Source organism: Staurois parvus, unplaced genomic scaffold (assembly GCF_062004578.1).
Source record: "Staurois parvus isolate SC_StPar_1 unplaced genomic scaffold, SC_StPar_1.0 ptg000719l, whole genome shotgun sequence".
NCBI lineage: Eukaryota > Metazoa > Chordata > Amphibia > Anura > Ranidae > Staurois > Staurois parvus.
In genome coordinates this window covers 1,481,741-1,509,553 of record NW_028318515.1, presented here as the reverse complement: position 1 = coordinate 1,509,553, position 27,813 = coordinate 1,481,741, and the positions used below count along the sequence as shown (strand labels likewise).

Here is a 27,813-nt window from a genome sequence, read left to right as displayed (position 1 = left end):
CTGACAAAGTATATGACCCATTGATAGATGTTAATGATGTTATATTGCAGCAATGATGCTATATGAGTAGCCTAGAATGATCAGTGATATCATCTCCTTGTCATGTGTTAGTGCTATGGCCTGTGTACTGCATCGTGGGAGGTCACATATTCCTCCAAAATTGGAAGTGTTGGCTGGGAATGAGCAGTAGGGGATCACTGGAGAGGCAATTATCAGAAGTTGTTACACAGCCTCTGTCACATTGCCCTGAAGGGACAAAGTGGCAGCATCTCATTACCTAAGAAAAAAATTTTTTTTAAAGATTATCTAACCTCAAAGGCAGCTTATTGCAGCTTACAAATCCTTATCAGATGGCTGTATTAGTTGTAATTTTTCAGGCAGAGAACATTTTCAGTAAGTACACAAAAAACTGTTGACCTTTCTAGAAATGCAGTGTCCTTGTCACTTTCTGTGAGATGAAATGAAGTAACCTTATCTTATCTTTCTTCTATAAACTAATGATCCCATCAGCCTCCATGTTATGGAGGCAATGTGAGCATGTTTGAAGACTGGTCTGGTGGGAACCATGACCCCCTCTGCAGATAGAATGGAGAAGTGAGCCTTGATACCCAGGGAAAGGAAGTGTATTATTTGCAGAATTAGCACTACGTTTGAGGACTGTAAAGCTGCAATATATTACATTTTTGTTTTTAGGTTTAGTATACTTTAAGTGTGATGTGTGGGAGCCTATAGTAAAAAAACACACTTATTTTAAAATGCACCATGTTAGACATGTGTTATGTCCTCCACGTTATCTAGATAAATTTAGCAGCCAGGAATGAGTCAGCCTGGGGAGTGAGGTTACCTCAGGAGAGGCTGGGAGGCTCTATCAGGTCAGGGATTTTAGAGCCCTCCCACCTCTACGGAAACCTGAGAGCTTTCTGAAGGAGGGATGGAGGAGGCCCAGATCTGCATGTTTGAGGGATCCTAGCCAATCCCCTGGCAGGAGGCTGGGCATGATGACCAGGGCAACCCTCAAATATGGCGGGGCCTAGGGAGCAGGGGTCAGTGTTGGGTGGAAGATGAAGTGAGAAAGGCTAGAGTGTGGAGCCTGAGAGGGAACCCCAGGGAGAGGGCCTACCTACAGGGAGCTTGCTGGAAAAAAGGACTTCCACTGTGCCCCTGTACCCTGCGGAGGACATTCTTAGCAGCAGGAAAGGAGCCAGCCCAGCAAAAGGCCTGAAGGCAGCCACCAACCCACTAAGTTGATAGGGAAGGACAGTATGAGTACTCTTACACCTCCTGGGCAAGATAAGAGGAGTGGGCAGTCAGGTAAAAGACCCAACTAGCTTCTCAAATGGGACTGTTTGTGCTAAATTGGCAGCTTCTGGGTCCCTTTGCCTAGAGCAGTGGTGGGCAACCTTTTTTTTCAACTGAGTCAAATCTCGCCAAAACCACGATTGAAATTTATTTTGAGAGCCATATTTTTAAAACTGAAAATACATCCCCCATATAGTAATTCATCCCCCATAGTAATTCATCCCCCATATAGTAATTCATCCCCCATAGTAATTCATCCCCCATATAGTAATTCATCCCCCATAGTAATTCATCCCCCATATAGTAATTCATCCCCCATAGTAATTAATCCCCCATATAGTAATTCATCCCCCATAGTAATTCATCCCCCATATAGTAATTCATCCCCCATAGTAATTAATGCCCCATATAGTAATTCATCCCCCATAGTAATTCATCCCCCATATAGTAATTCATCCCCCCTATAGTAATTCATCCCCCATAGTAATTCATCCCCCATAGTAATTCATCCCCCATATAGTAATTCATCCCCCATAGTAATTAATCCCCCATATAGTAATTCATCCCCCATATAGTAATTCATCCCCCATAGTAATTCATCCCCCATATAGTAATTCATCCCCCATAGTAATTCATCCCCCATATAGTAATTCATCCCCCCTATAGTAATTCATTCCCCATATTGTGTCAATTCACTTACCTTTGCTCCGCGCGTTCCTCTCGCCGTGTTCCCACGCCGTTCCGGTCTTCAGGGCGGACTGTGAGAGGAGAGGAGTTCGTCACGCTGCCCCGCCTACATCCTGGCTGCCCCGCCTACATCCTGACAGCCAATGTTTGCCACGCTCCGCGGGCCGGATTAAAAGGTCCGCCGGGCCGTAGTTTGCCCATTGCTGGGCTAGCTGCAGAGTCCTGACTTTTGGGGCGGCCGCCCGAGAGGAGGGAGGGGAGCGGGCGCCCGGCACACAGAAGAGCCGCATTAAAGTGTGTAAAGAGCCGCATGTGGCTCGCGAGCCGCGGCTTGCCGACCACTGGCCTAGAGAATACCCTCAGTGCAGCAGGGTGCAGAGGAGTAATCATCTGGTGTCTGAGGAGGTACACTAGGAAGAGTCTTTGGAGCTCTTCAAGGAAAGAGACTGTTGCTATCAGCACTTTTGTACATAGTTGCTAAAGAGTTTTTCTTCGAGTTCCGCAGTGCCACATACCCCTAGACTCCATCCAAGTTCTTAACCCCCTAATATAATCACAAAACCAAACTCAAGGACTGTTTTTTTACTTCAGTGTGCAAAGTGTTGGAAATGAGTGTTGCCTGGCCGTGCATAGCTTAGGAGTACCCAAAACTCAGTGACACCTAAGGGGTTAGTGCTACACATGTTTATGTATTGTGGCAGACTTTACTCACCTCAATATTATACATAGCCAGAGTTCTATACCTCTCTTGGATGTCTCGATATCGCATTTCTGCCAGTAAAGACATATCTCTTATATTTGCAATGGTGGCAAGGACAAACTTAAGATCTTCAAGTGTATCTGGAGTTTGCAATAAATTTAATGATAGCTTCTACAATACAAAATAAAAAAAATTAAATAGGAAATAAACAGAACTTGAAATACTGTATAAGCTTTTCGGCCTTGTTCATATCATATGTGCAGAAAAACTGATGGAAACTGAAGCACAGATTTCACTTGCAGTTGTGGTGATTACTCGAGTTGTGGTGTGAACAGAGCACATAGAGAACACTTGATTGTGTTGAACCCTTGCAGCATGCATGCAGAAAATCTGATGCCTCTGCACCTTGGTGTGAACGAGCCCTTATTTTTCTAATGGAAATGTCATCTAAACAAAACACAATGCAAGTCATAGAACAGAGAAGACAGCCGATTTCTTTTTATTCCACATCCCATATTAATCTTCTAGTGTTTTAGGCCTCATGATTGTAGAACCAAGATCAGTTGAATGACAGTTGGGCTCAAGACAATGGTAGGATCGTGTGGCATGAGACGTGGGATCTGAGCGTAGAGGTAGCATACAAAAAGACGTCTGATTAGTCCTATAGGAACAATCAAACACCCAAACAATTTCATTTGTACCCAGCATAAATAAATACTGTTCCACGTTTGCTGTACATGCCCTACACAAAAAAATAAACAGTCTTGCATTCTCTTATCATTGCTCTATCAGCAGATGAATTGAATAACATTTTTCAATGCAAAGTTTCAATGCTCCATACATGGTCAGTCCTTTGAACATCTGCACCCAAAAGCATACTGGTATATTATAAAGAAAACACTGAAAAAGCTTTTTTAAACATAAGGCTTTATAGGGTTAGTTCAGCTTTTTAAAAAAACTGCCTTTGCAGATAAGGGGTGTCTGTAGATGTAAACAAACTGTGCAATTCTGGCCAAAGTTGAATAAAGACCTTGCTATAGTTGTAGGCCATTTACATACCTCCTGAAGCCAGACTGGAATACTCCCGGGACATTACTATGATGTTGCTAAGAGAGGCCTAGCTGTTACTCCACCATCACTGGAGTGAACTCTCAAAGGCTGAGCTCAGAGCTACTGCATCATGGGAGAAAAAGTGCAGGTGAGGAGGTTTGAATCAGAGAAATTGCTCACTCTTGTGATGGTGACCAGTAAGGCCCAAGCTTCTCTTAGCAACATCCATGGAAGTATTCCAGCCAGGCTTCATGAGGTATGTAAAGGCAACAGCATTATTCAACTTTCATCAGAGCTGCACAGTTTGTTTAATCTACAAATGCCCCTTACCTGTATAGGCAGTTTTTTGGTAAAGGTGAACTAACCCTTTAAAGCTGTACTACAGAACTATGCAGGCTACCATTAATGACCATTAGTTTTCTTCTGGAGGTGCAGGTTTCCTGTTTGCCATGTTAATCCATTGGCCTTAGAACTTCATGATTCAGAACAAGTATGCAGGGAACTCTGACTTTACTCAGAGATTACTGATCTGCATGCTTGATATGGATTCAGAGTGATTCAGAAAGTACTGAAGATAGACAAAGCTCAGCATTGACCACTTTCATATTTATTCTATGCAGATTTCCTTATAGCATTCATAAGGAGGACCTGAATGGTGCATAATATAGTACAGTAATGTCTACAAAACATACCTCCAGCTCATCTCTGAGGCTGTAGAGTTCCTCCCGTGCAGACTCGTTTAGCAGGTGACCTAGTGAATTTACCCATGTCCTTGCATTTTCCTGCACTGTGTATGCTAAAGGGCCCAGATAAAGTCTAATACATTGTTCATCTTTAATTAAAGGCTGCTGGGTAACCTCTAGAGCTAGCCTGCTGTAAAACTGCAATTTTTCATCATAGGTGGCACAAGAAGGCTTTTTAGCAGCAAACTTCTCCAGGACAATGGCTTTATCCAACTTCCACAAAGGCCGGTATCTCTTCCATCTGTTCAGGTACTTGGTGAGGGAAGTGAGCAGCTTGTGCATGTTCTGACTGATCGTGACTGCTTGTTCTATGATTTGAGGGATCTGATATATTTCACTGTAGAAACTGTAGACAAAAGGCTCATCCTCTTCTGCTTTTTGAGGAGGGCAGAGAATGCATGTTCCATGCATCCACCGTACAAAATTCTGAAAGAAAATGTTGCTGTTAGAAAATATTGTAATTTACTTATATACATCTACTATTTTAAAGCAGAACTCCAGCAAAAACTAAAAAAAGATAACAATGAATAGCCCATTAAAAGTAAAAAAACAAAACTAGGTTTTGCTGCAATATTCACTTTCAATCCAGATATTTTCCCTGCAGTATTTTTATCTCCTGCTGGATGTCCTGGTGGCCAGCATCATTTAACTTACTTCTTCTGAGAAGAAGTAAGAGAAGAAGAAGATTGTCCGGGACCAAACCTAGCTAGTGACTGGAGAGTGAAAGGAAAAGCAGCTCAGTGATGAACTCATCTCTCTGTCAGTATGCTTTCTTTTCCTATCACCATGCTCCTTGTCAGCACACGAACTCATGAACTCCCCATGCTACTACTTCCTCTCATGCTCCAGCCTTGATGTACAGGATCTACAGGAGGCTGATACTAGGATAACTTTCAGTATTTACATTGCTAAGTGCATTGTATTTAACAGAGTCACATTCATTTATTTTTCATACCTGCCTAGAGTTCAGCCTTTCACAGGAAAGCAAAATGAGATACTGCTCTGAAAAATGCATTTCAATCATGGCCAGTTTTTACTGAAAGTGTTTGCTTTTCACTTCTCCTTACACAAGAGCAACAACGTGAATGATGTTGTAAATACATTTTGGCACTAAATCTAATGTTTTACAGTGCCTTGAAAAAGTATTCATACCCCTTGAAATTTTCCACATTTTGACATGTTACAACCAAAAATGTAAATGTATTTTATTGAGATTTTATGTGATAGACCAAAGCAAAGTGGCAAATAATTGTGGAAGTGGAAGAAAAATGATAAATGGTTTTCAAAATTGTTAAAAATAAATATCTGAAAAGTGAGGCATGCACTTGTATTCAGCCCCCTTTACTCTGATATCCCTTACTAAAATCTAGTGGAACCAATCACCGTCAGAAGTCACCTAATTAGTAAACAGTTACATCTGTTTGTAATTTAATCTCAGTATAAATAGAGCTGTTCTGGGAAGCCTTCAGAGGTTTGTTAGGAAACATTAGTGAACAAACAACATCACAAAGGCCAAGGAACACACCAGACTGGTCAGGGATAAAGTTGTGGATATGTTTAAAGCAAGGTTAGTTTATAAAAAAATATCCCAAGCTTTGGACATCTCATGGAGCACTGTTCAATCCATCATCCGAAAATGGAAAGAGTATGGCACAACTGCAAACCTACCAAGACATGGCTGTCCTCCTAAACTGACAGACTGGGCAAGGAGAGCATTAATCAGAGAAGAGACAAGAGGCCCATGGTAATTCTTAAGGAGCTACAGAGATCAACAGATCAGGTGGAAGAATCTGTCCACAGAACAACTATTAGTCGTGCACTCCACAAATCTGGTCTTTATGGAAGAGTGGCAAGAAGAAAGACATTGTTGAGAGAAAGCCATTAAGAGAAGTCCCGTTTGCAATTTGCGAGAAGCCATGTGGGGGACACAGCAAATATGTGGAAGAAGGCGCCCTTTTCAGATGAGACCAAAATTTTGCTTTTTGGCCTAAAACCAAAATGTTATGTGTGGTGGAAAACTAACACTGCACATCACTCTGAGCGTACCATCCCTACCGTGAAACATGGTGGTGGCAGCATCATGTTGAGGGGATGATTTTTCAGCAGAGACAGGAAAGCTGGTCAGTGTTGATGGGAAGATGGATGGAGCCAAATACAGGGCAATCTTAGAAGAAAACCTGTAAATGACTTGAGACTGGGGTGGAAGTTCACCTTCCAGCAGGACAACGACCCATACAGCCAGTGCTACAATGGAATGGTTTAGATCAAAACATATTCATGTGTTAGAATGGCCCAGTCAAAGTCCAGACCTAAATCCAATTGAGAATCTGTGGCAAGACTCGAAATTTGCTGTTCACAGACGCTCTCCATCCAATCTGACAGAGCTTGAGCTATTTTGCAAAGAATAATGGGCAAAAATGTCACTCTCTAGATGTGCAAAGCTGGTATAGACATATCCAAAAAGACTTGCACCTGTCATGTGTCCCAGAAGACACCGGATCATTCACAAAGCGCAGCACATGCGCAGTGGGCACCCGACTGTCACAGAAGCCAGCGCGGGAAGACTGTGCAGCGCTGGAGCGAGGAACAGGTAAGGCCCTGCAGGAGACAACAGCTGAGCGGCCGGCCCGGTATTCTGACATGGTGGCAGCAGAAATACCGGACCAGCCGCTTTATATTCGCTCCATAAGACGCACTGACATTTTCCCCCCTTTTTTGGAGGGAAAAAAGTGCGTCTTATGGAGCGAAAAATACGGTATGTGGCAAATGAGGTTTAATGTTGATAAATGTAAGGTAATGCACTTGGGGGACTAAGAATATGCATGCATCATACATACTAGAGGGGATACAACTGGGGGAATCAATGGTGGAGAAGGATCTGGGAGTTCTGGTACATCATAAGCTTAATAATGGCATGCAATGCCAAGCTGCAGTTTCTAAAGCGAGCAAAATCCTCTCTTGTATTAAAAGAGGTATAGACTCCAGAGAGAGAGACATCATATTACCCCTGTACAAATCATTAGTAACACCGCATCTGGAATATGCAGCTCAGTTTTGGGCACCAATTCACAAAAAGAACATTGGAAGCTGGAAATACAGAGAAGGGCAACCAAACTGATAAGAGGTATGGAGGAGCTCAGCTATGAGGAAAGATTAGAGGAAATGAATTTAGGGGGGATATGATCAACATGTATAAATACATCAGTGGTTCATATAGTGAACTCGGTGTAGAGCTATTCATCATGAGGTCATCACAGAGGACTAGGGGACACTCTTTACGTCTTGAGGAAAAACAAATGTAATCTCCAAACACGAAAAGGTTTCAGTGAGAGCAGTGTAAATGTGGAATAGACTCCCTCAAGAGTTGGTTCTGGCCAGCTCAGTGGATTGCTTTAAAAAAGGCCTGGATTCTTTCTTAGATACACAGAATATGACTGGATACTAACATTTATAGGTAAAGTTGATCCAGGGAATATCCAATTGCCTCTCAGGGGATCAGGAAGGAATTTTTTTTCCTGCAGGAGCAAATTGGATCATGCTTTGCTGTTTTTTTTTGCCTTCCTCTGGATCAACTGTGGGTGTAGGATTATAACTTATCTTTTTTTTTTAATGGTTGAACTGGATGGATTTTGTCTTTTTTAGCCAGACTAACTATGTAACTATGTAACCGCACTTTTCACATATTTGTAAAAAAAAATTTGAAAACCATTTATCATTTTTCTTCCACTTCACAATTATGTGCCACTTTGTGTTTGTCTATCACATAAAATCCCTATCAAATACATTTACGTTTTTGGTTGTAACATCACAAAATGTGGAAAACTTCAAGTGGTATGAATACTTTTTCAAGGCACTGTATATTGCAATGCATACAGTACTAAAACAGTGTAAGTGTGAACATGCATTAAGTATTACAGCTACATCCAATCTAAATATTTAATAGTGATATTCTGTTTTTATCCTGCTAGAATGTTACTAGGCAATATACTGGACAAACCACTACAAAACAGACCAAAATAAATAATCACATGACCTTAATCCTTGCCTCTCAGGTCTTTGCCTTAAGAGGGTGGAAACCTATAACAAGAAACGTCTTTAAAAGATAAAATATAATTGGTTTGTGTAAATTTGTATTCCAATTTTTTAAGATGATACCATTTTAAACAGATGTTCTATGTCCTTTTCAATCTATATAAAATCTATAACTTACAAATAAACATTTAACACAGGGTGATGCATAGAACTGCTAACCCTGGGTTCTTAGCAGAAGCTTTCCCTCTCTCTTTCTCTAAAGGAGAACCTATATGGCCTGTTATGAACAGACCAGAAAAGAGGAATGATTCACACCTATGACTCATTGAGTTGTGTGTAAAACTTTGTTTTCAGCACAGCAGTTAATGATAGCTTGGTAGACAAAGAACCTGGAAAACACAAATTTGTATAATTCATATATTGTACAAGGGGCATTCAAGTCAAACTGGGACTTTTAATTTTATAGGTATAAAAAGGGATGCTAGTGTGGCAGTGCTACACACAGTAGTAAGTGGCAAGAGTGTCCTATTACTGACAGGCGGTGCACAGGTCGCACGCCAGTCCAATAGCAGACAGCAGTGTTAGTGCGTGCATGGAACAGCGTGTGGTGATTAAGTTTCTTGTGAACGAAGACGTAAAACCCTTGGATATCTACAGAAGACTTCAAGCACAGTACAGTGACGAGATGCAAAGCAGCAGTAAGACATTTGAATGGTGTAAATGTTTCAAAGATGGCCGTATGTCCGTCAGTGATGATCCCAGCTGAATAATCGATGCATAATCTGTCGTGAAATTTCACAAGAGACAAATCTTTCTGTGGGAACAGTGAACACAACAGTGAACACAACAGTGAAGCAGGCTGTCCTCGGATGGTTCAGGGTACTGATAAATCTTTCTATGCCGAAGCTTTCCAGGCATTAGTTAAATGCTGGAATAAGTGTATAGATGTAGCGAGGGAGTATGTTGAAAGATAAATGCAGTTTCCACTCCTTGAAATTTGTTCTTTTATTATTATACTCAAAAGTCCCGGTTTCACTTGAACACCCCTCATATATATTTATATTTTGAATATTTCATATTTATCGTACCTGCCAAAAAATGTTATATATCATAGTCTTGAACATATATCATATGTTATATATCATAGTCTTCAACTCACTAGAATGATTTATAAACAAGAGTAAAGAAAACTTTACCAGCTACATGGGTGAAATTGTTTAGAAGACCCTATACTCAGTTACTTAACAAGAAATAAACCACTTATTTTTTGGTTTGGTCTACCTTTGTGGTGTCCAGACATCCTTTGTAGCACTGAACAATCAGCTTGAAAATTTCATTGAAATTAGGATGTAATATAATTTCTGGTGCAGAGAGAATTGTTTCAACTTGAAAGAGTGGAGTTTTCCCAATAATAGCAGCATTAAAAGCTTGGAAATTTCTGGAGAAAATAATATAAAATATTAAAGCGTATTCAGAATAGTATACTGCCAAACACTATAGTAAAACAGCAAAAAGAATCCACAAGTACCTTGAAAAGGAACTATAATAACATTTAAATATGTAAGTCAACTTTTCCATACATTTACAAAGACTGAAGTATTTAACATTATGATTGGCTTTGCTGTAGAGTCTGCATCTGTGCCCCTGTTTGACCTTTCGGAGCTCACTAATGGGTGGTATGGCATCTGGCAATATTTACCCATGAGATATCCAACAAGTAGGAACATCGGTTTGACACCCACTCATCTCCAACACACATTACTACCTTTCTCTGGATTGGAATATTAAGTACTATCTCCAAAAACATGTATAGTCTCCTAGGCTCATTCATAACGCTTCATAAGATCATTAAAATAAAGAGTTAAAATATTTTTGTATTCACAAGTACAAATGCAACAACAGCTAACCTGGCATTCTCCAGTTTTGCCAACTCATAGAGCTGGAGAGTACATTCCCACATGCCTTTCACTCAGAACAAAGCTATATTTACACCTTTGTGATTTAGAGCAGAGTGTTAGAAATAATCCTGTTTGCTGTATCTTTGGTGCAATTTCCAGTAAAATGCGTTCATCCATTTTAATAAATGGTAAAGAAAATAGTAAAATTGGTGTGAAATGTACAACTTGACTAAGTGATGCACTCCCCATGATGGAAAACCCCTTGTTGGTTGTAAGGCACCATCCACAGGTTACATAGTTAGTCTGGCTGAAAAAAGACAAACGTCCATCCAGTTCAACCATAAAAAAAAAGTTATAATGCTATAACCACAACTGATCCAGAGGAAGGAAAAAAAAAACCCAGCAAAGAATGAATCAATTTTCTCCCGCAGGGAAAAAAATTCCTTTCTGATCCCCCGAGAGGCATTTGGAAATTTCCTGGATCAACTTTACTTATAAATGGTAGCATCCAGTTATATTGTATGTATCTAGGAAAGAATCCAGGTCTTCTTTAAAGCAATCCACTGCGCTGGCCAGAACCAACTCTTGAGCAGGGGCAGACTGACAACTCATGGGGCCCCTGGGCAATAGGGGATCATGGGGCCCCTGTGTCCTTGCCCAAATTCAAAAAAGCCTATTAAAAAGGTACCAGGGGCATCTCATGGGGCCCCCTACTGACCCCGGGCCCTCGGGCAGTGCCCGAGTTTCCAAATGGTCAGTCCGCCCCTGCTCTTGATGGAGTCCATTTCACATTTTTACAGCTCTTACTGTGAAGAAATCTTTACATATTTGGAGATTAAATCTCTTTTCCTCCAGACGTAAAGAGTGCCCCCTTGTCCTCTGTGATTACCTCATGATGAATAGCTCTACACCGAGTTCACTATATGAACCACTGATATATTTATACATGTTGATCATATCCCCCCTTAATCTCCTCTTCTCAAGAGAGAATATATTCAGTTCCTCTAATCTTTCCTCATAGCTGAGCTCCTCCATGCCTCTTATTAGTTTGGTTACCCTTCTCTGTACTTTCTCCAGTTCCCCAATGTTCTTTCTGTGAATTGGTGCCCAAACTGAACTGCATATTCCAGATGAGGTATTACTAATGATTTGTACAGGGGTAAAATTATATCTCTCTCTCTGGAGTCTATACCTCTTTTAATACAAGAGGATTTTGCTCGCTTTAGAAACCGCAGCTTGGCATTGCATGCCATTATTAAGCTTGTGATGTACCAGAACTCCCAGATCCTTCTCCACCATTGATTCCCCCAGTTGTATCCCCCCTAGTATGTACGATGCATGCATATTCTTAGTCCCACAAGTGCATTACCTTACATTTATCAACATTAAACCTCATTTGCCGCATAGTTGCCCAATTAAACAGTGCATTGAGGTTGGCTTGTAAATTGAAGATATCCTGTAAGGACGTTATTCTATACCTCTTTTAATACAAGAGAGGATTTTGCTCGCTTTAGAAACCGCAGCTTGGCATTGCATGCCATATTAAGCTTATGATCTACCAGAACTCCCAGATCCTTCTCCACCATTAATTCCCCCAGTTGTACTCCCCCTAGTATGTATGATGCATGCATATTCTTAGCCCCTAAGTGCATAACCTTGCATTTATCAACATTAAACTTCATTTGCACATAGTTGCCCAATTGAGGTTGGCTTGTAAGTTGGAGACATCCTGTAAGGACGTTATTCTACTGCAAAGCTTGGTGTCATCTGCATAGACTGAAATGCTAATTTTAATCCCAGACCCTATATCGTTTATAAATATAATAAAAGGTAAGGATCCCAACACTGAACCTTGGGGTACACCACTAACAACCCTAGACCATTCAGAGTATGAATCATTAACCACTACTCTCTGAATACCATCTTTTAGCCAGTTTTCTATCCAGTTACATACGGATTTTTCCAAGCATGTAGACTTTACCTTACACATTAGCCGTGTGTGGGGAACTGTGTCAAACACAGTCCACCGCCACCCGTCTGTCCAAGGTTTTGCTCACCTCCTCATAAAAAGAAATCAGATTTGTTTGACAACTTCTGTCTTTCATGAATCCATGCTGTCTGTTGCTTAAAATATTTTTTTCCAGCAAGAACTCATCTATGTGGTCTTTCATTAAACTCTCCAGTATCTTCCCAACTATAGAAGTTAAACTAATAGGTCTATAATTACTTGGTAAAGATTTTGATCCCTTTTTAAATATTGGCACCACATTGGCCTTACACCAATCCAGTGGTACTATGCCAGTCATTAAAGAGTCCCTAAAAATTAGAAACAATGGCTTTGAAATGACAGAGCTCAATTCCTTAAGGCCTTATGGGTGTATGCCATCTGGTCCAGGTGCTTTATTCTGTCTAAATATTTCTGGATCATATCAGTTGTGAGCCAATGTGGATCATTGCGGGCAAGAGGTCCCCCATGCTCCTTCGTATACACAGAGCTGAAGAAGGTATTTAATAAATTTGCCTTCTCTTTGTCTCCAGTCACCCTCTCTAGATTATTTTGTAAATGGCCTACATGCTCAAGCCGGATCTTTTTACTATTACTATTTTTGAAGAATTTTGGGGGGTTTTTCTATCCTTTGCAATCTGTCGTTCGTTTTAAATTTTTGCGGCCTTGATTTCCTTTTTAGATATTCTGTTATATTATTTGTAATATTTAAATGATGATTTACTACTCTCCTCTCCCTTAGTCGCACCCTGAAAATCTCCTCCTGTGCCACCATCCCCTCCCTCCTAGATTGTAAGCTCGAAAGAGCAGGGCCCTCAATCCCCTCATGTTTTGCATTGTATTGTTATTGTTCTGTCACATCTTCTGTCCCCCTTTGTAATGTACAGCGCTTAGCGAACTATCGGCGCTTTATAAATACTGTATAATAACAATAATAATAATGATAACTTTCCTTCATTTTTATATTTAATATAAGCACTTTTCATAATATTTATAGCTTTTTTAACTTTGGCCGTAAGCCACATAGGTTTGATTTTTAGCCTTTTAAACGTGTTGCCCATGGGAATATATTTTGCAGAGTGTTCACATACAGTCTTTTTCAAGAACTCCCATTTTACTGTGATGAAATCAGACAACCCACTGGGATGTCTACCAATCACAGAAACCTATTAGAGACTAGTGACATGCTTTTGCTAAATGTGAGTACATTACTTGTGGTCAATAAAGTCTTACTGAAATACTGAATAAGAGAATCGGCTATTTACCTTCTATCTTATACCTTCTATACAGAGACTGGATCATGGAAGGTCAACTAAAAAACTACTGGGGTGAACCCACAGGTGAAGATGCCAGCATATTGAGTCTAGCACAGATATGGGTCAAAACAAGGCTTGTTTGACAACTATAGGTACTGTGAACCTAATTTACTAAAGTGAATATGCTTTGTAAGCAGAAGCACCAATAGTTCATTATTGTTAGAGACGAATTGACAGCTTTAGAACTTGACACTCAGCCTGATACCTCTGCTCTGCAAATAGCAAATAAGTAAAGCAAATTTAAAAAAAAAACTGTTAAAAATAATAAAAAAAACAATAATAACAATAATATAACAATCTAAAAGTAGAGCTACAGATTATTACAAATGCCCACCATTAGTGACTGGTTAGCTTAACCATCAAGCTTGTGGGAAATCAGTAATACCTTTGATGTGCTTACTAGCCTAAATTAATGGGTCCAAATAATATTATTCAGGAATTTGTTGCTCTGATTCTTTATGCTTCTGCCAGCTCACAAAATGTCTTCCTCTGATCTGTGCAGTTAAATGTAGTGAAAGTTGCAATTTTAAATAAAACAAGCATTAAACTTACTTTAAAACCATTCTTGTCAATGTGTTGTAAACTTTGCCTTCCCAGAATGCATAATATGGAGTCATTTTTGGATTTTTACCAGTGTTAGTATTCACCACTAAACCTTCTATTTTTGTAAGAATGGAACCAATGGCAACATATTTTCTAATCATAATTTCAATGTCCTTAGCTCGTTCAATTTCTATGCATTCAAAGAATTCCTTTATACCTAAAAAAAAACAGATTAAAAAAATTATAGTCAAAAAGCTTGCGTATGGGGTCCAAAAGAATGTTATATATTAAATCACATGCGGAAATAATAGAAATGATACTTAAAAAACAACTAGTGTTAGAAAAGGTATATGTTAACTAGTGCATGTCAAAATGTTCTGCCAGCTAAATGTGCTTTGGAGCTTTCCTGTAAAAGATGCTGTTCAATCAGAGAACCAGGGTTATAAAGCTGACATTTTCCAGTCAATTGTTTGATGCTTAGAAATCTGTAGTGAGTATTTTCATTCAAGACACAGTAAAACTGTGGAATAAATTCAGCAGAACCACTAGCATTGTGTTATATTTTGACCTCTTATATAGGCACTTGAGCATGCACAGTCAGATTCTTTTTCTCAATATAGAATGTTCAGGCTTTATTACCTGGAAGGTCTGTAGACTTTTTTGTCAGAAATTTAAAGAGATTTGCTGATTCGATAGCTAACAGCTTGCCTTCAATGTCATTTGCATTCTTTTGAATTTTATGCACCAGCGATTCAAACTTTGACAAAGCCTGGCTGCATCTAGTGATGTACTCTGCAATACCTAAAGGAAAAATAAAACTACATAATAAAATAAAAATATAGAAACAAATGTTAAAAATAAGATTCCATGTGATACTACTGGTTTTGTATATTTTAATAAATTTATCCAAGGCTGTCCTCTAAAACTAATTTTAGAAGTGAGGAAATTGGAGGGTGGAGGCATAAGATGATTGGCTTATCTGCAGGGTGACTACAGAAATCACACCATGAGGATTGGTAAACACTCAACTAAGGTCGCTGCTAACTTCCACCTGGCTGCTGTGCTGAACTACTGGCTAGTGGAGGAGAAAGGAGATTGATGGCTTTATCATGTCACGGCTGCCCCTTCATTGTGCAATAACAAGCTGTACCCCAGTTTAGGCGTAGGCCATATAGCTCAACTGTAGTGTAGTCTGCAAAGAAATGTCAGAGCTCAAAACCTGGCTGTGCTGTACACATTTCTAGTCCAGTTGAGCTCAACTTTAGAATCTCATTCATGCTAAAATTCTTCAGATGAAGAGGTGCACTGGATCCATAGAAAGTTTTGATCTTACTTATCAAAGTAACTTATGTATTAAGTGCAATAACCCAAAACGAGCAATTTGAGTGTCATGGTTGCTCCATGCTAATGACTGGTGAAATCTAGTTGTTATGATGTTAGTAAGTGTCCACTGTATTATCATATCTTTAGACTTCCTATTTGCTGATAAAATGCATGCTTGGCTAGCAATATACATGATAATGTTTTTAAAAATATTCAACCCTCTTCAGTGAAATGACTGTAAGTGAACAGGAATATGTTTCATAATTGTGACTTTTACAACTTTAAGGTAATGGGTTGTTCTATATGAGCTTTTCTTCTCACAGTAGTAGCAGATATTGGGGTCGATTTACTAAAGGCAAAAATGTTGCTCGCTTTGCAAGGGAATTTTTGCTTATCTTAGTGAGTGTGGTGAAAATTTACTTTGGAAAGAATACCCAATCACATCACAAAAAAAACAATTTTGCTAAGGGTAAACTACCTTGCAAAGTGAAAATTCCAATGTAAAGTGAACAGCCTATTCACTTTTAGTAAATCATCTCACTGCTTCGACTGTAATTGTCTTGTGTGCTATATAATTATTTGTACTGATAGACTTACTAAAAAAGATCATCTGCGAATGAAGCTAGGAAATCCATAAACCACCATAAGAACCAGTTTATTGTGTATTTTTACACTTGTTGTTCCTATGTTGTTTCTGTTCAATGAAATTTCTTTTAATGTGTAATGACATTCCAGATTTTCTCAAAATCGTTCTGCCTATAACTAAAATATTTTTTTAGTATTATATAGAGTTTGAAATTGTAAAAATAAGCTGTCAGGAATTTTTATGGTGTTTCTTTGGGGACATTTTTCTTCAACTCCTTCCTTGAGATAGAACAGGAAATGAGGAGAGACCTTGCCAGGGAAATAGACATTCTCTCTTAGTTGTTTTTGGGTCAAGCTTTTCTCTCTATTCCTTTTCTAGTGAAAACTTTGGAATTGATCTCACCTATAGTCTGATACATTAGTCATCAGGACATATAGAGAGGATGAAACAGACAGTAATACAAATCTTACACAGATTCAAACCCTTCAAAACTCTATTAAATAAAACAAGTTTTTTTTGCTTTTTGCTTTAGATACACTTTAAAACATTTCTTTTTTATTTACGCCTTGTATTGGAAGAAATTGTAGTTTTGAAACAAAAAAACAAATAACTACCATAATAATGCAACATTATTACCTAAGGAGTTCCAATTTAGCCTTCTGTACCCAGATCGGAATACTCTCAGTAATTCTCTGATGTGAGAGTCAAGCAGTTGTATTTCAGCTTCATTCAGGGATGCCATCAGTTTCTCATAAGAAGTCAATATTTGTTTCATGTCATCAATGTACCTAAAAACAGATTCACATTGTCACAACAGATCTTATGATAAACTCTCACAACCCATACCATATTGAGACAATGGAGTGAAACATTTTTGGGGCTAACTGGAGCTAGACAGATGAAAAAATAAATGCATTGGTTTCAGTGAAAAGCAGAGTCTAGTTTAGGTAAGAAGAAAAACCTAGGCCTCAACACCACCTGGAGTATGTCTCTAATGGGTTTAAATGGTATTTTTTGAAGTGCAGAGATAACCAAATTCAAATCCTTTGAAATCACAGGGGAACAAATGGGGTAGCTACCTAAGAAGCTACCTGAACAAGCTCTTCATCAAGGAATGAAAGGACAACAGTCTGTGAAACAAAATAGCAAGAGCAGAAACCTGGCCTTTGATAGCACTGAGAGGCAAAAGCTGGTCCAAACCACCTGTAAGTTCTCATCAAACTGAGAACTTCATTGTGTTGCAGATCAGAGACTCATGCCCAGTAAAGCATGCCTTTCACATTCAATAATAGACCTTGTGAGAAGTAGACTTGCTTTTAACATTTTGCGGGCCACCATTTCTGAAATGCAGCTGTCCCTCAATATCTGGGCTTTAACAGCTATACTGTTAAGTTCAGCGACCACGAAGCAGAATGGCAGATTGGATCTTGAGTCAGAAGACTAGGACGATCTTGTATAGCACATGAAGCATCTGTGAGTATAGCCATGTCATAGTATCACATCCACCTGGACCAATCTGGAGCAATGAGGATCACCAGAATGACTTCCATGCCAATTGAAAGTTTCAGAGGAGGAAGGCCATAGATCAGAGTATACTGATCTCACAGAGCCATCAGCACATCCACTGTGTCAGCTAGAGTATCCTGTAACACAGGACTCAGGACTCTCATGCAAAGGTGGCGAGTTGGACAATTGGACAATTCCTGGACTAGAGAGTTAGAGCCTAGAATCAGAGAGTTTGACATTTCTCCTGAGGGAAAAGCACTCTGGCCTGAGCTTTTTCAAGAACCCAGATACTCAGTTCCAGTGTTGAGTTGTGACGATTTAGGATCCATTTGAACCTTTTAATGTCTGGAGAGTCAAGGATTACCTGTCTGGCAAAGCCTGCTTCAACTGCTTCCTCAACAGGCAGTCATGAAATTATACCACTATGGAGATGCCACAAGAATGCAGCAGGGCTAGTGCTGAGGCCAGGTCCTGGTGAACACTTGGGATACAGAGGAGACTCTGAATAGTAAGGCTCTCGGTTGAAGAGAGGTGATGATAGCCTGGTGGATTCCATGCGACATTTCTGGACTCAAATGAAGACACAGTGCTTCAGATCTGCTAATCTGTGTGGTGGACCAGGAAGGATGAAGAGGAGAAACCAAGTAGGGTCTGGGAGCAGAAACTCTAGCTTGTAGCCCCTAGAAATTACCTGTAAGAGATGAAAGCTGTTCAAGTGTCAGCACAGGCTAATAGATGTAACCTCACTTTAGAAGGTGGGGACACACCTTCATGAGGAAGATGTTTTTTTACTGAGGGTTTGGCAGACTTTGAGATCCAGACCTTGTGGTTGAACTGGGAGCCAAGCTTGGGGTTTGGACCTAGAGGCTGCAGGAGTGCTATCATGAAAATGATTGTCTTTAAGCTCCATTGGGGAATGAGCCCTCTCAGTCTGTGCCTTGAGCTTCTTTGGCTGCTCTGAGCAACAGTAGCGTTCTCGATAATAGTTTTCAGTGTAGATCCAAAGAGATGTCATCCCTCAAAGGTCATGTGGAGTAGGTGCTTTTTAGACATAGATTTCGTAGTTCTCCAAATGTGTACTGAGAAGAAACCCATGCAGGAAATGAGACTGTAAATCTCCAGCAACCTGTTACAACTAGCTTAAAGTAATAAATATAGAATACAACCCCCTGCACTACTGGAAAAAAACAAAACAAAAAATAAATAGATATAGAAGAGCAAAAAAGCAGCTCACACCAAAAAATGTGCTCTCATAACACTCAATATAGATACATACATAAATAAATAGTGAAGCACTTTCAATACATAAATACTAAAACACCCAGTATAAATAATAAATGTGAGTAAAAATGGCAAAAATATATAAAAATAATATAAATGATAAAAAGTTATAAATAATATGAATCAGTGAGCAAACTCCTAAACACAAATGTGCAAAAAAAAATAATATATCCTATCTTTAAAGTTGGTGCAGTATTTGTAAATCATCATGAACCATAAATATGGTAAACATTTAAACAATCCATAAAGCAAGTTCCCATACACCGTCCAATTTCCGTGCAATCTCAAAAAAAAATTCTAAGTTCTCAATTTACTCATGTTAATTATTTATACTGAGTGTTTTAGAATTCATGTATTGAGAGCGCTTCACTATTTATTTATATATGTAGCTTAAAGCAATAACAATTGGCTTCATGCATTCTATGATTAAAGTATATGTGAACCCACACCTTGTAAAACAACCCCTTCAGTTTAAAATAGAAATGAAAGGTAAAACATTTGTGTATAGATAAAACATTATAGATAAAACATTATAAATACCTTTATTCACTTTTTTTTATAAGTGATCACATACCCTTTGTTCTCAGCGGCACAAGGAGCGCAGAGAGCTTGGGGAGAAGAAAAAGGAGCACACAGATCTTCCCAGTGAATGGCTGTGTGTGTGGGGGGGGGGGTGGGTGTCAGCAGAAGTCTGATCATTGGAGGAGAGCAGCACTGCCAGAAAATGGACCATGCTGTGCTCTCATGTCTAGTGTGTTCAGTTTTTATTAGGAAAGCAGAGGGACTGGCAGGAACAACAGGGATTTTAACCAAAGGAAGCAATACAAAGAGAACAAGATACTTTTTCATACAAGTACATAGTACAGCAGGCACATATCAGGAATATGAAGGATTGCCTTATTTTCCAAGGGATTAACCACAGTAGTGACAAAATTCTTTCTAACAGACTCTGACCAATCAGCCAGAGTTGCCAAAGCAAAGTCACAGCTAAGACAGGATAAGGCAAGAACAGAACTCTAGAGAGGGCTTGTAACTGCTTATCATTTGGGTCCTTAAAGACAGGCTTACCCTCCACCTTAACAGTGTATGGCCAGATCCACAGCCACAGTGGGGGCTTGCTCCTTTTTATCAATGTCCTTTTGAGATAGATCCAAGACTAAAAATTGCATGGGGAGACAAACATCTTGGCAAGGTGTTTCTAAACTCTGTAGAAGACTTGGAACAGCAGGTGCACCTTTGTGGTTAAAGGGCTTTAAAGGAGCAAAAACTGGGACTAGCACTGGTAGAAGCAGAAGGCTCATCCTCTAGTTTCAGAATAGTGTGCACCACATCAATAACAGCCAACATGGTTTCTTTTAACAATAACAGAAGACTGTGACTGCTTGGAGGTAAGCTTGTCCAGTAAAGACTGGAGTGACTCAGAATCAAAGTTTCATCAGCTGATGGCAGATCAAATACAGAATCTAGAAAGGAATGTGTTCTTAAGTCCTCTGTGGCCAGAGTCAATAAATAACTGGGTAATTTCAGACATATATCATCTAGGATTGTAGTAAAGACCTCAGACAAGATGGCAGAAGAGCAAGTAACACCCAAAAGAGCTGTGGTGACTCCGAAGATGGGATAAGTTCTATGATTAGAGGGTCATATGATTAAAGACGATAGAAGCTAGCTGCATCGGCTGGTGCAGCATTGGATCTGTTAGTACAATGTAAGCTGGGGGCACCTTCCTTTTCAAAAAGAAATTTCACAACCATTTGGTGTTTAGGCAACATAAAGCTCAAGGCATGAGACAAGGCCTCAGGTACTTACGACACCCAAACAGCTGACAGTAGCTTAGGGTCAAATGGTTAGAGGCGACTGCAGTCACCTTAGACTAGAAGCAGACCGAAAACTGGAGTTTCACGTGGTCCTTTGCAAGACAAGTGCAGCAGTGGAGAGATGCTTTCTTGCTGCTGACTGGTGGAAAAGGCAACACAGTGTACTCCACCTAGTAGATAATGTCATTGCTCAGTCAGTCCCTCAGTTTTAACCACTGCCATGGTACTGGTGAAAAGCAGAAATTTTAAAAGCGTCCAGGGATCCAAGCAAATGAGGTAACTCCCAGTGCTCAGCCAGATCAGCCAACTCACAGAGTGAGATAGAACAGGCACTATGATAATGCAAACAGTTCTGAACCTGAAAAGTTAAAACTTGTTATTTGAAGAGTCTGAAAAAACACAAAGGTCACTTCCAAGGTAGTCTTACAACATCCAGTCTAGCGGGGTCTGGATGTATTACTTCAAAAGCTAGGTTGAGGAAGGCTGTACTGGATAGCTGAAATTGAAGAGTCTTGATTGAGGAAAAAATGTTAAAGAAAAAATATAAAAATTAGGTTAGGGTAGACTGTTCCCAGCAGGGCTGAAGAAAATACCTTCATCCTCCTAGGACACTAGAAAAAAATGAGGATGGGTTATCCTGGGCTAACCTACCATTTTTTGTTTGTCAGTGTCCAGTCTTGCAGTAGGCAGCTGAATAACCTGAAGGTGAAATACTTCCCATGTCCCTCAATAGAAGAGAAAGAAATACTAGAAACTATCAACTCATCAGGAATTAAAGTGTGTAAACCTTAACAATGAACTTCTTCTGCTTGGTCTCCTACCCATGGGAGAATTTTCTTAACGTTTCATCCAGTAGAAGCTTAACTATGAGAGAATATACAAGAATTGTATTTTTTTGCGTCCTCTCCCCCTCTGCTGCCACATTTGAAACTTTTGGGGGGGGGGGGGGGGGTGGAGGGAAGAGGTACCTGGTTTTGAAAGGAACCCGAAATCAGCATCTCCATAAAACTGGTCAGCGGAGAGAAGCGTGAAGTGCTCTAGAATTTCCTAGTGGAGGGCTGCACTAACTTTGGACATGATAAAACACAGTGGACAAACACCAGCAGATGACATGGCTCCCCAAATCACCACTGACTGTTGAAACTTCACACTGGACCTCATGCAACTTGGATTCTGTGCCTCTCCACTCTTCCTCCAGACTTTGGGACCTTGATATCCAAATGAAATGCATAATTTACTTTCATCTGAAAAGAGGACTTCAGACCACTGAGCAACAGTCCGGTCCTTTTTTCTCCTTAGCCCAGGTCAGACGCTTCTGACGTTGTCTCTGGTTCAGTTGTTCGACACAAGAAATATGAAAGTTGTAGCCCATGTCCTGAATATGTCTGTGTGTGTTGGCTCTTGAAGCACTGACACCAGCTGTAGTCCACTCCTTGTGTACCTCCTCCAAATTCTTAAATGGCCTTTGCTTCACAATGCTCTCAAGGCTGCGGTTATCCCTGTTGCTTGTGCACCTTTGTCTACCACACTTTTTCCTTCCACTCAACGTTCCACTAATATGCTTGGATACAGCACTCTGTGAACAGCCAGCTTCTTTAGCAATGACCTTTTTTGTCTTCCCCATGATTGTGTAACATATTGAATCAGACTGAGAGGCCATTTAATGGTTTAGGAAACCTTTGCAGGTGTTTTGAGTTAATTAGCTGATTAGAGTCTACAATATTGAACTTTTTCACAATATTCTAATTTTCTGAGATACTGAATTTTGGGTTTTCACTAGCTGTAAGCCATAATCATCAAAATTAAAAGAACAAAATGCTTGAAATACATCACTCTGTGTGTAATGAAGCTATCTAATATATGTTTTTAACTTTTTGAATTGAATTACTGAAATAAATTAACTTTTTGATGATATTCTAATTTATTGAGATGCACCTGTATATATCTGATAATTTGAAGAACCACTTTGTTGGGCATCAGTGATTTTCTATTTTTATTGTGCAAAGCAATTACTGTATTGTAGTTTTTCATAGAAAGTAGATGACTGCTTAGGCTATACTCCCTTTAAATGTTCCATAAACTAATTAAATAAAAGCCAAAGGTTGTTATAAGTTAGTACATAGAAAGAACCTTAAGAACTTGTCTTCTTGCAGTGCAACATTTCTAGGTAATTCACCAACAACAAATCCCAGCTGTTCCATGTGTTTTGTTTCTGTTATTATTTCTAGGAGTTCAGGGGCAAAATTCACGGCATAGTGGACATTTTTGTAATCAGTGTCAGTCTTGAGCTGGTCCACATCCTGAAAAGATATATAAAACATAGAATTATTACAAAATGCAGATTCTGGTGCGTATATCAATTGATGAATTGCCTGGGGGTGAAAAAATCCAATATATTATTTAGTTTGCCTGAAATGATACAAAACTGAAATACAGGTCTCTAAGGTTTGTTCCTCCAACTGGAAATAATATAGCATTTTAAGCCAAATGTACTCTTGCCATCAATTTAAATGTACCGTAGATCCATATTTCCATATACCTGTCATTATGGGTACCATAAGATTGCTTCCAAATATTCATGATACATTAAACTGAGCAATTATAATTTCCAGTGTTGCATAATTAATTAAAAAAGTGGTGGTAATAAAAATAGAGTGCATTCACATATTTCCAGGTGCAAGGTAATGGCAGTAATGACAGTAAAATAAGTGAATAAATTATGCTAAATCAGATGAGATAATATAGATGAGTAAGAAAAAAGGAACTTTATTCCAGGTGTTATTAATTTACCAGATCAGAAGAAAAGCTTGTTTGGTTAATAACATTCTGTACATTAGTGTTAACGAGTAAATTTCTTTTCAGCAATGATGGCAGAATCTGATCTGTGTTTTCTTTCCAGCCTTCATATTTCTTGTCTTCATACTCCTTCATTTTTCTGGCAACTTCCAAATATTTTGCCTTTGCCTAAAAAGCAAATGCAGGATATGTGTGAAAGCACAAAACTCAGTCAGATATTATGTTTTCTACTTGACCACTTATCAGCTTGACAGCAATTAAAAATGCAGAGCAGTGTATAAACTATTGTGTTGCATCCATTTTATGCACGAAATATGATATTCAGCTGCAGATTGTGTTAGCAATTGTTCTTTTTCTCTCCGATGTCACCATCCAGCACAAACAGATCACAGCCCAACCAAAAAAAAATCTTTTTTCCTGGTACCTTGCTTTTTACACTTGTTCTTGGGGTTATTTGGTGTGCTGATTCAGAAAATTGCATTGGCTAGACTGCATAAGTTGTAGTTTCTTAGATATGGTCAAATATATATAATTTTTTGTCACTTTTTGAAAAGTTCTTGCTGATAAACTTGTTCTTCTGTTACCTAGTTTGCGCTTTTGCTTACAAGTTAGCAAATATAGTGAGATAGTTTATGTACTTTCAACTGTAATTTTACACAGAAACATTGGATTCTAAAGTGTAAGTACTGGATATTGCCACTCATATCGTTTCATTTTTGCAGAACGAGCACTGTAGAGATTATGGCTACTTTTTTTATGTGTTTCTTTCATGCTATAAGGACAATATATAAAACACTAAATTAAAATATCCTGATCTTTGAAGGGCGACCAGAGTGAAGAGTGATATATGGCATTTATGCTGTATCTCAAAAACTAGTGCTGAAGGGAAAAATTGGTAGCAGCAGATCAAATATACCCAGCAAAAGGCCTAACATTTGAGGCACCAAAATCTGTATTGGCCTGTGTGTGGAAATGGTGCAAGGAAAATAATTTGCAGTTAAAGTGTCTGTAAAGGTTACCGTTTTTTTAATTAAAACAACAAACTATATAAAATTATGAAGGTTATACTTACCTGTTCTGTGCAAAGGTTTTGCACAGAGCATCCCCAATTCTCCTCTTCTAGGGTCCCCTGCTGGCCCTTGTGACTCCCCCCAGCCAGGTGCTCCCATAGCAAGCCGCTTGCTACAGGGGCACTTGTGCAGACTCGCTCCCCAGCTAGTTCTGCGTGTATATACCATACACAGAGTACAGCTCGGCCCCTCCCCCACTCCCTCCTTACTGGCTGTGATTGACAGCATCAGGAGCCAATGGTTCCTACTGCTGTGTCTAATGAGGACGCAGAAAGCCAAGACAGCCACTGCTCTTGTTCACATCACCGGATTGAGATTGGGCTCAGGTAAGTATTGTGTGTGTGGGGGGGGGGGAGGGGTGCAAACTGAAGGTTTTTTACCTTCACGCATAGAATTCATGAAGATATAACACCTTCAGTCTTTAGAACCACTTTAAATGTAAGTAAAGCTAAGGAAAAGATCACAACAATAATTACAGATGAACTTGCCTGCTCTGCATATGTATCAGGTTTGGTGGGAATGGTGCAGCAACGATTATACTTTCTGAGGAAACTAAAAAAAAACTGGATTGGAACAGGAAATACTGCTTGCCTTCCATAGGGATGGAATAGAGGATATTGTGACATATCATGTCACCCTGCGTGAAAGCATGTGCAAGGTCCAGGATATTACTTTAGTGCAGAGGGCAATAAAGTTGTACAAAATATTATACGTAGCAATCTGGCAGGTATTAAGGACATCAGAGAACAGAAATGATTAACAGGGCATATAATATTTTAAAGCATATTACCAGGGGCGGACTGACAACTCATGGGGCCCCTGGGCAATAGGGGATCATGGGGCCCCTGTCTACTTGCCTAAACTTAAAAAAGCCTATGAAAAAGGTACCAGGGGCATCTCATGGGACCCCCTACTGACCCCGGGTCCTCCAAATGGTCAGTCCACCCCTGCATATTACCCATCCGAGTTTTGAGTATTTTGAGGTGCTACCATAGGAAAAGCATTAGAGGAGCACTGGGGCTCATACAAATAGATTAAAAAATATTTTTTTTTCCTCAGGTGGTGCAGCTGTTATTTTCAGGATTAGGTGATGTGGTTTATTTTTAGGTGTGTATTGTTTATATGTGTGTGTGTGTGTGTAATGTAAATGTTGATTTTGACGTTTTGTGTAGAGCTATACCTGAATTTCATGATCTGCAAGATCTTTTAGTTCTGTGGTCACTGTAATCAATGTGGCTGTTTGCAATTGTTTAATTCTGTTCTGTGTTTCACAGGCTGCAGGTTTGATTGCTTCCCCTGCAATCCAGAATTCTCTGGGTAGTTCTGGAACATAGGTGTGGAGTAAGACAAATGGGCAGCATGAATATTTATAATGACCAATATTTGTGGGAGACTGCAGAAATGGTTGCTGAGAAGGTGTATAAATAGTCTGAGACCTGGAACAAAAGTGTCTTGTCCCTAAGGAGGATATCACAGTCTAGGGGGTGCTGATTGCCCCCTGGGCAAACTTGTCATGTGCTTGCTGTTAATCACGGTCCCAGCTGAGCTGACTGAGGGGCCTGTTGTTTGAGGATCTAGTCTGGTATCAAAGGGACAAAGTGTCTTAAAGATATTGGAAAGCGGCAACCAATCATATAAGGACATTTTTTAGTAAAAACTGCTGTGAGAGATCCTAGAGACTGTGTGTTGTTGCCACCACTCTGGTGCTATAGAGTCAGCTGTGTTCAAAGGGGACATTACATTTGGTGTCCTGAAGATCTTAGTCTATTTAATTTTTAGTAAAAAGACTCTGCTCAAATTTCTCAAGTTCCTACTACAAGGCTCAGTCCACCATTTTTTTTGTGCAAGGACTTGCCTCAAAGTTCTACAGAAGAAAGAGTCTCCTCTTGTTTCTACATAGTGTTGGAGTATCCCACTCGTTTCCCTATCCCCACCCAAGTTACCCAAAAATAAAACACCATAAAAAGAGAACACAGTGGACTGTTTATTTAGCCAAGGAGTGACTGAGCCTGGCTGTGGGGCAACTATTGGGAAAAGAACCCTGGGCATCTATTCAGCAGGTCCTACAGGGTACTGCTAAACAACATATTTTATTTTATGTTGTTCAGAGGCGATTAGACAGAGTTTTGGAAGGAAGTAAAAACCCCTAAACATTTGACACAAGCACCAAAATACCTCAAATGAAAAAAAAAGATTTTTAGTGAATTGTATTTAAAAAATATTTGGAAATAACGTTAAGCAGTAGTCTGTCACATAATAAACTGGTCTAAGCCATCTGGCCTGTTTCAGTATTAACATCAGATGACAGAGAAAAATGAAGTACTAAGTAGTGCATTAAATAAAGTGGGAAATACTGCTTCCCTGCTGTGGCACTTTCCAATAGCAGCTGCTGTACCTAGTATACTTCAGTAGTACTACTGTCAGGGAATGGGAAGATCGCTGCGGCGATCGACAGTCCTGACAAAACGTGCAGGCGGGCACTAGGACCCAGGCGCGCCTGTCACCAATGACGGCACCGGGCAAGCACTAGGACCCAGGAGCGCCTGTCAGGAGTCGGGCGGGCTATTTAAACCCAGCTCTTGCAATGCTCAAGTGCCGTATGGTCTTTCCTGTGAGTTTACTTTGCTGCTGACCCTGCCTGATCCTGATCTGCTGACTTCTCCTGCTCTAACCCCTGGCTTGCCTGACCATTCTCCTGACTGCTCCTGCACTTTTGATCTCCTGCTGCCAAACCCGGACCGTGACCCGTTTATTCTTCTGCCTGCTGTTTTGTACCGACCTGCTCCGCTGTTACTGACCCGGCCTGTCTGACCTCACTTACTCTACCTCCTCACATCAGACTCTCACCTGCTGCGTACCACCAACAGGTGCCTCTACCACAGCTGGTTGCACCCAGGGGTCGCGACCTGGTCTCGGCTTGCTCCAAGTCTATCCCCACCATCAGGGGCTCTGGTGAACAAGCAGGTCGGAACTTAGATTCCGCGCCCTGGGGAATTCTGGTCTGTGGAACGCTAGAGGCTACCACCGGCTGGTCCCTAACAACTACCAACAGGAAACACCCCCCTTGACAATGGTAAGCTACGTCTACTGTTCTAAAATTGTATTTATTTTAAATCAGTTAAATTCAACCTTGAATGGAAAAAATATTATTTTTGGACCTG

General features: G+C 39.9%; 1 protein-coding gene across 1 annotated transcript in view; it reads right to left on the bottom strand.

The window, feature by feature from the left end:
* DNAH10 (dynein axonemal heavy chain 10) overlaps window positions 1-27,813 on the bottom strand; it is a 272,004-nt gene that overhangs the window by 185,249 nt on the left and 58,942 nt on the right. Inside the window, exons 17-24 of the mRNA XM_089653648.1 lie at window positions 23,577-23,750; window positions 22,917-23,086; window positions 16,819-16,970; window positions 14,913-15,074; window positions 14,283-14,490; window positions 9,793-9,949; window positions 4,429-4,905; window positions 2,699-2,857 (exon numbers count right to left, since the gene is read on the bottom strand). Coding sequence (XP_089509774.1) covers window positions 2,699-2,857; window positions 4,429-4,905; window positions 9,793-9,949; window positions 14,283-14,490; window positions 14,913-15,074; window positions 16,819-16,970; window positions 22,917-23,086; window positions 23,577-23,750 — 1,659 coding nt within the window. The remainder of the gene's footprint in view (window positions 1-2,698; window positions 2,858-4,428; window positions 4,906-9,792; window positions 9,950-14,282; window positions 14,491-14,912; window positions 15,075-16,818; window positions 16,971-22,916; window positions 23,087-23,576; window positions 23,751-27,813) is intronic.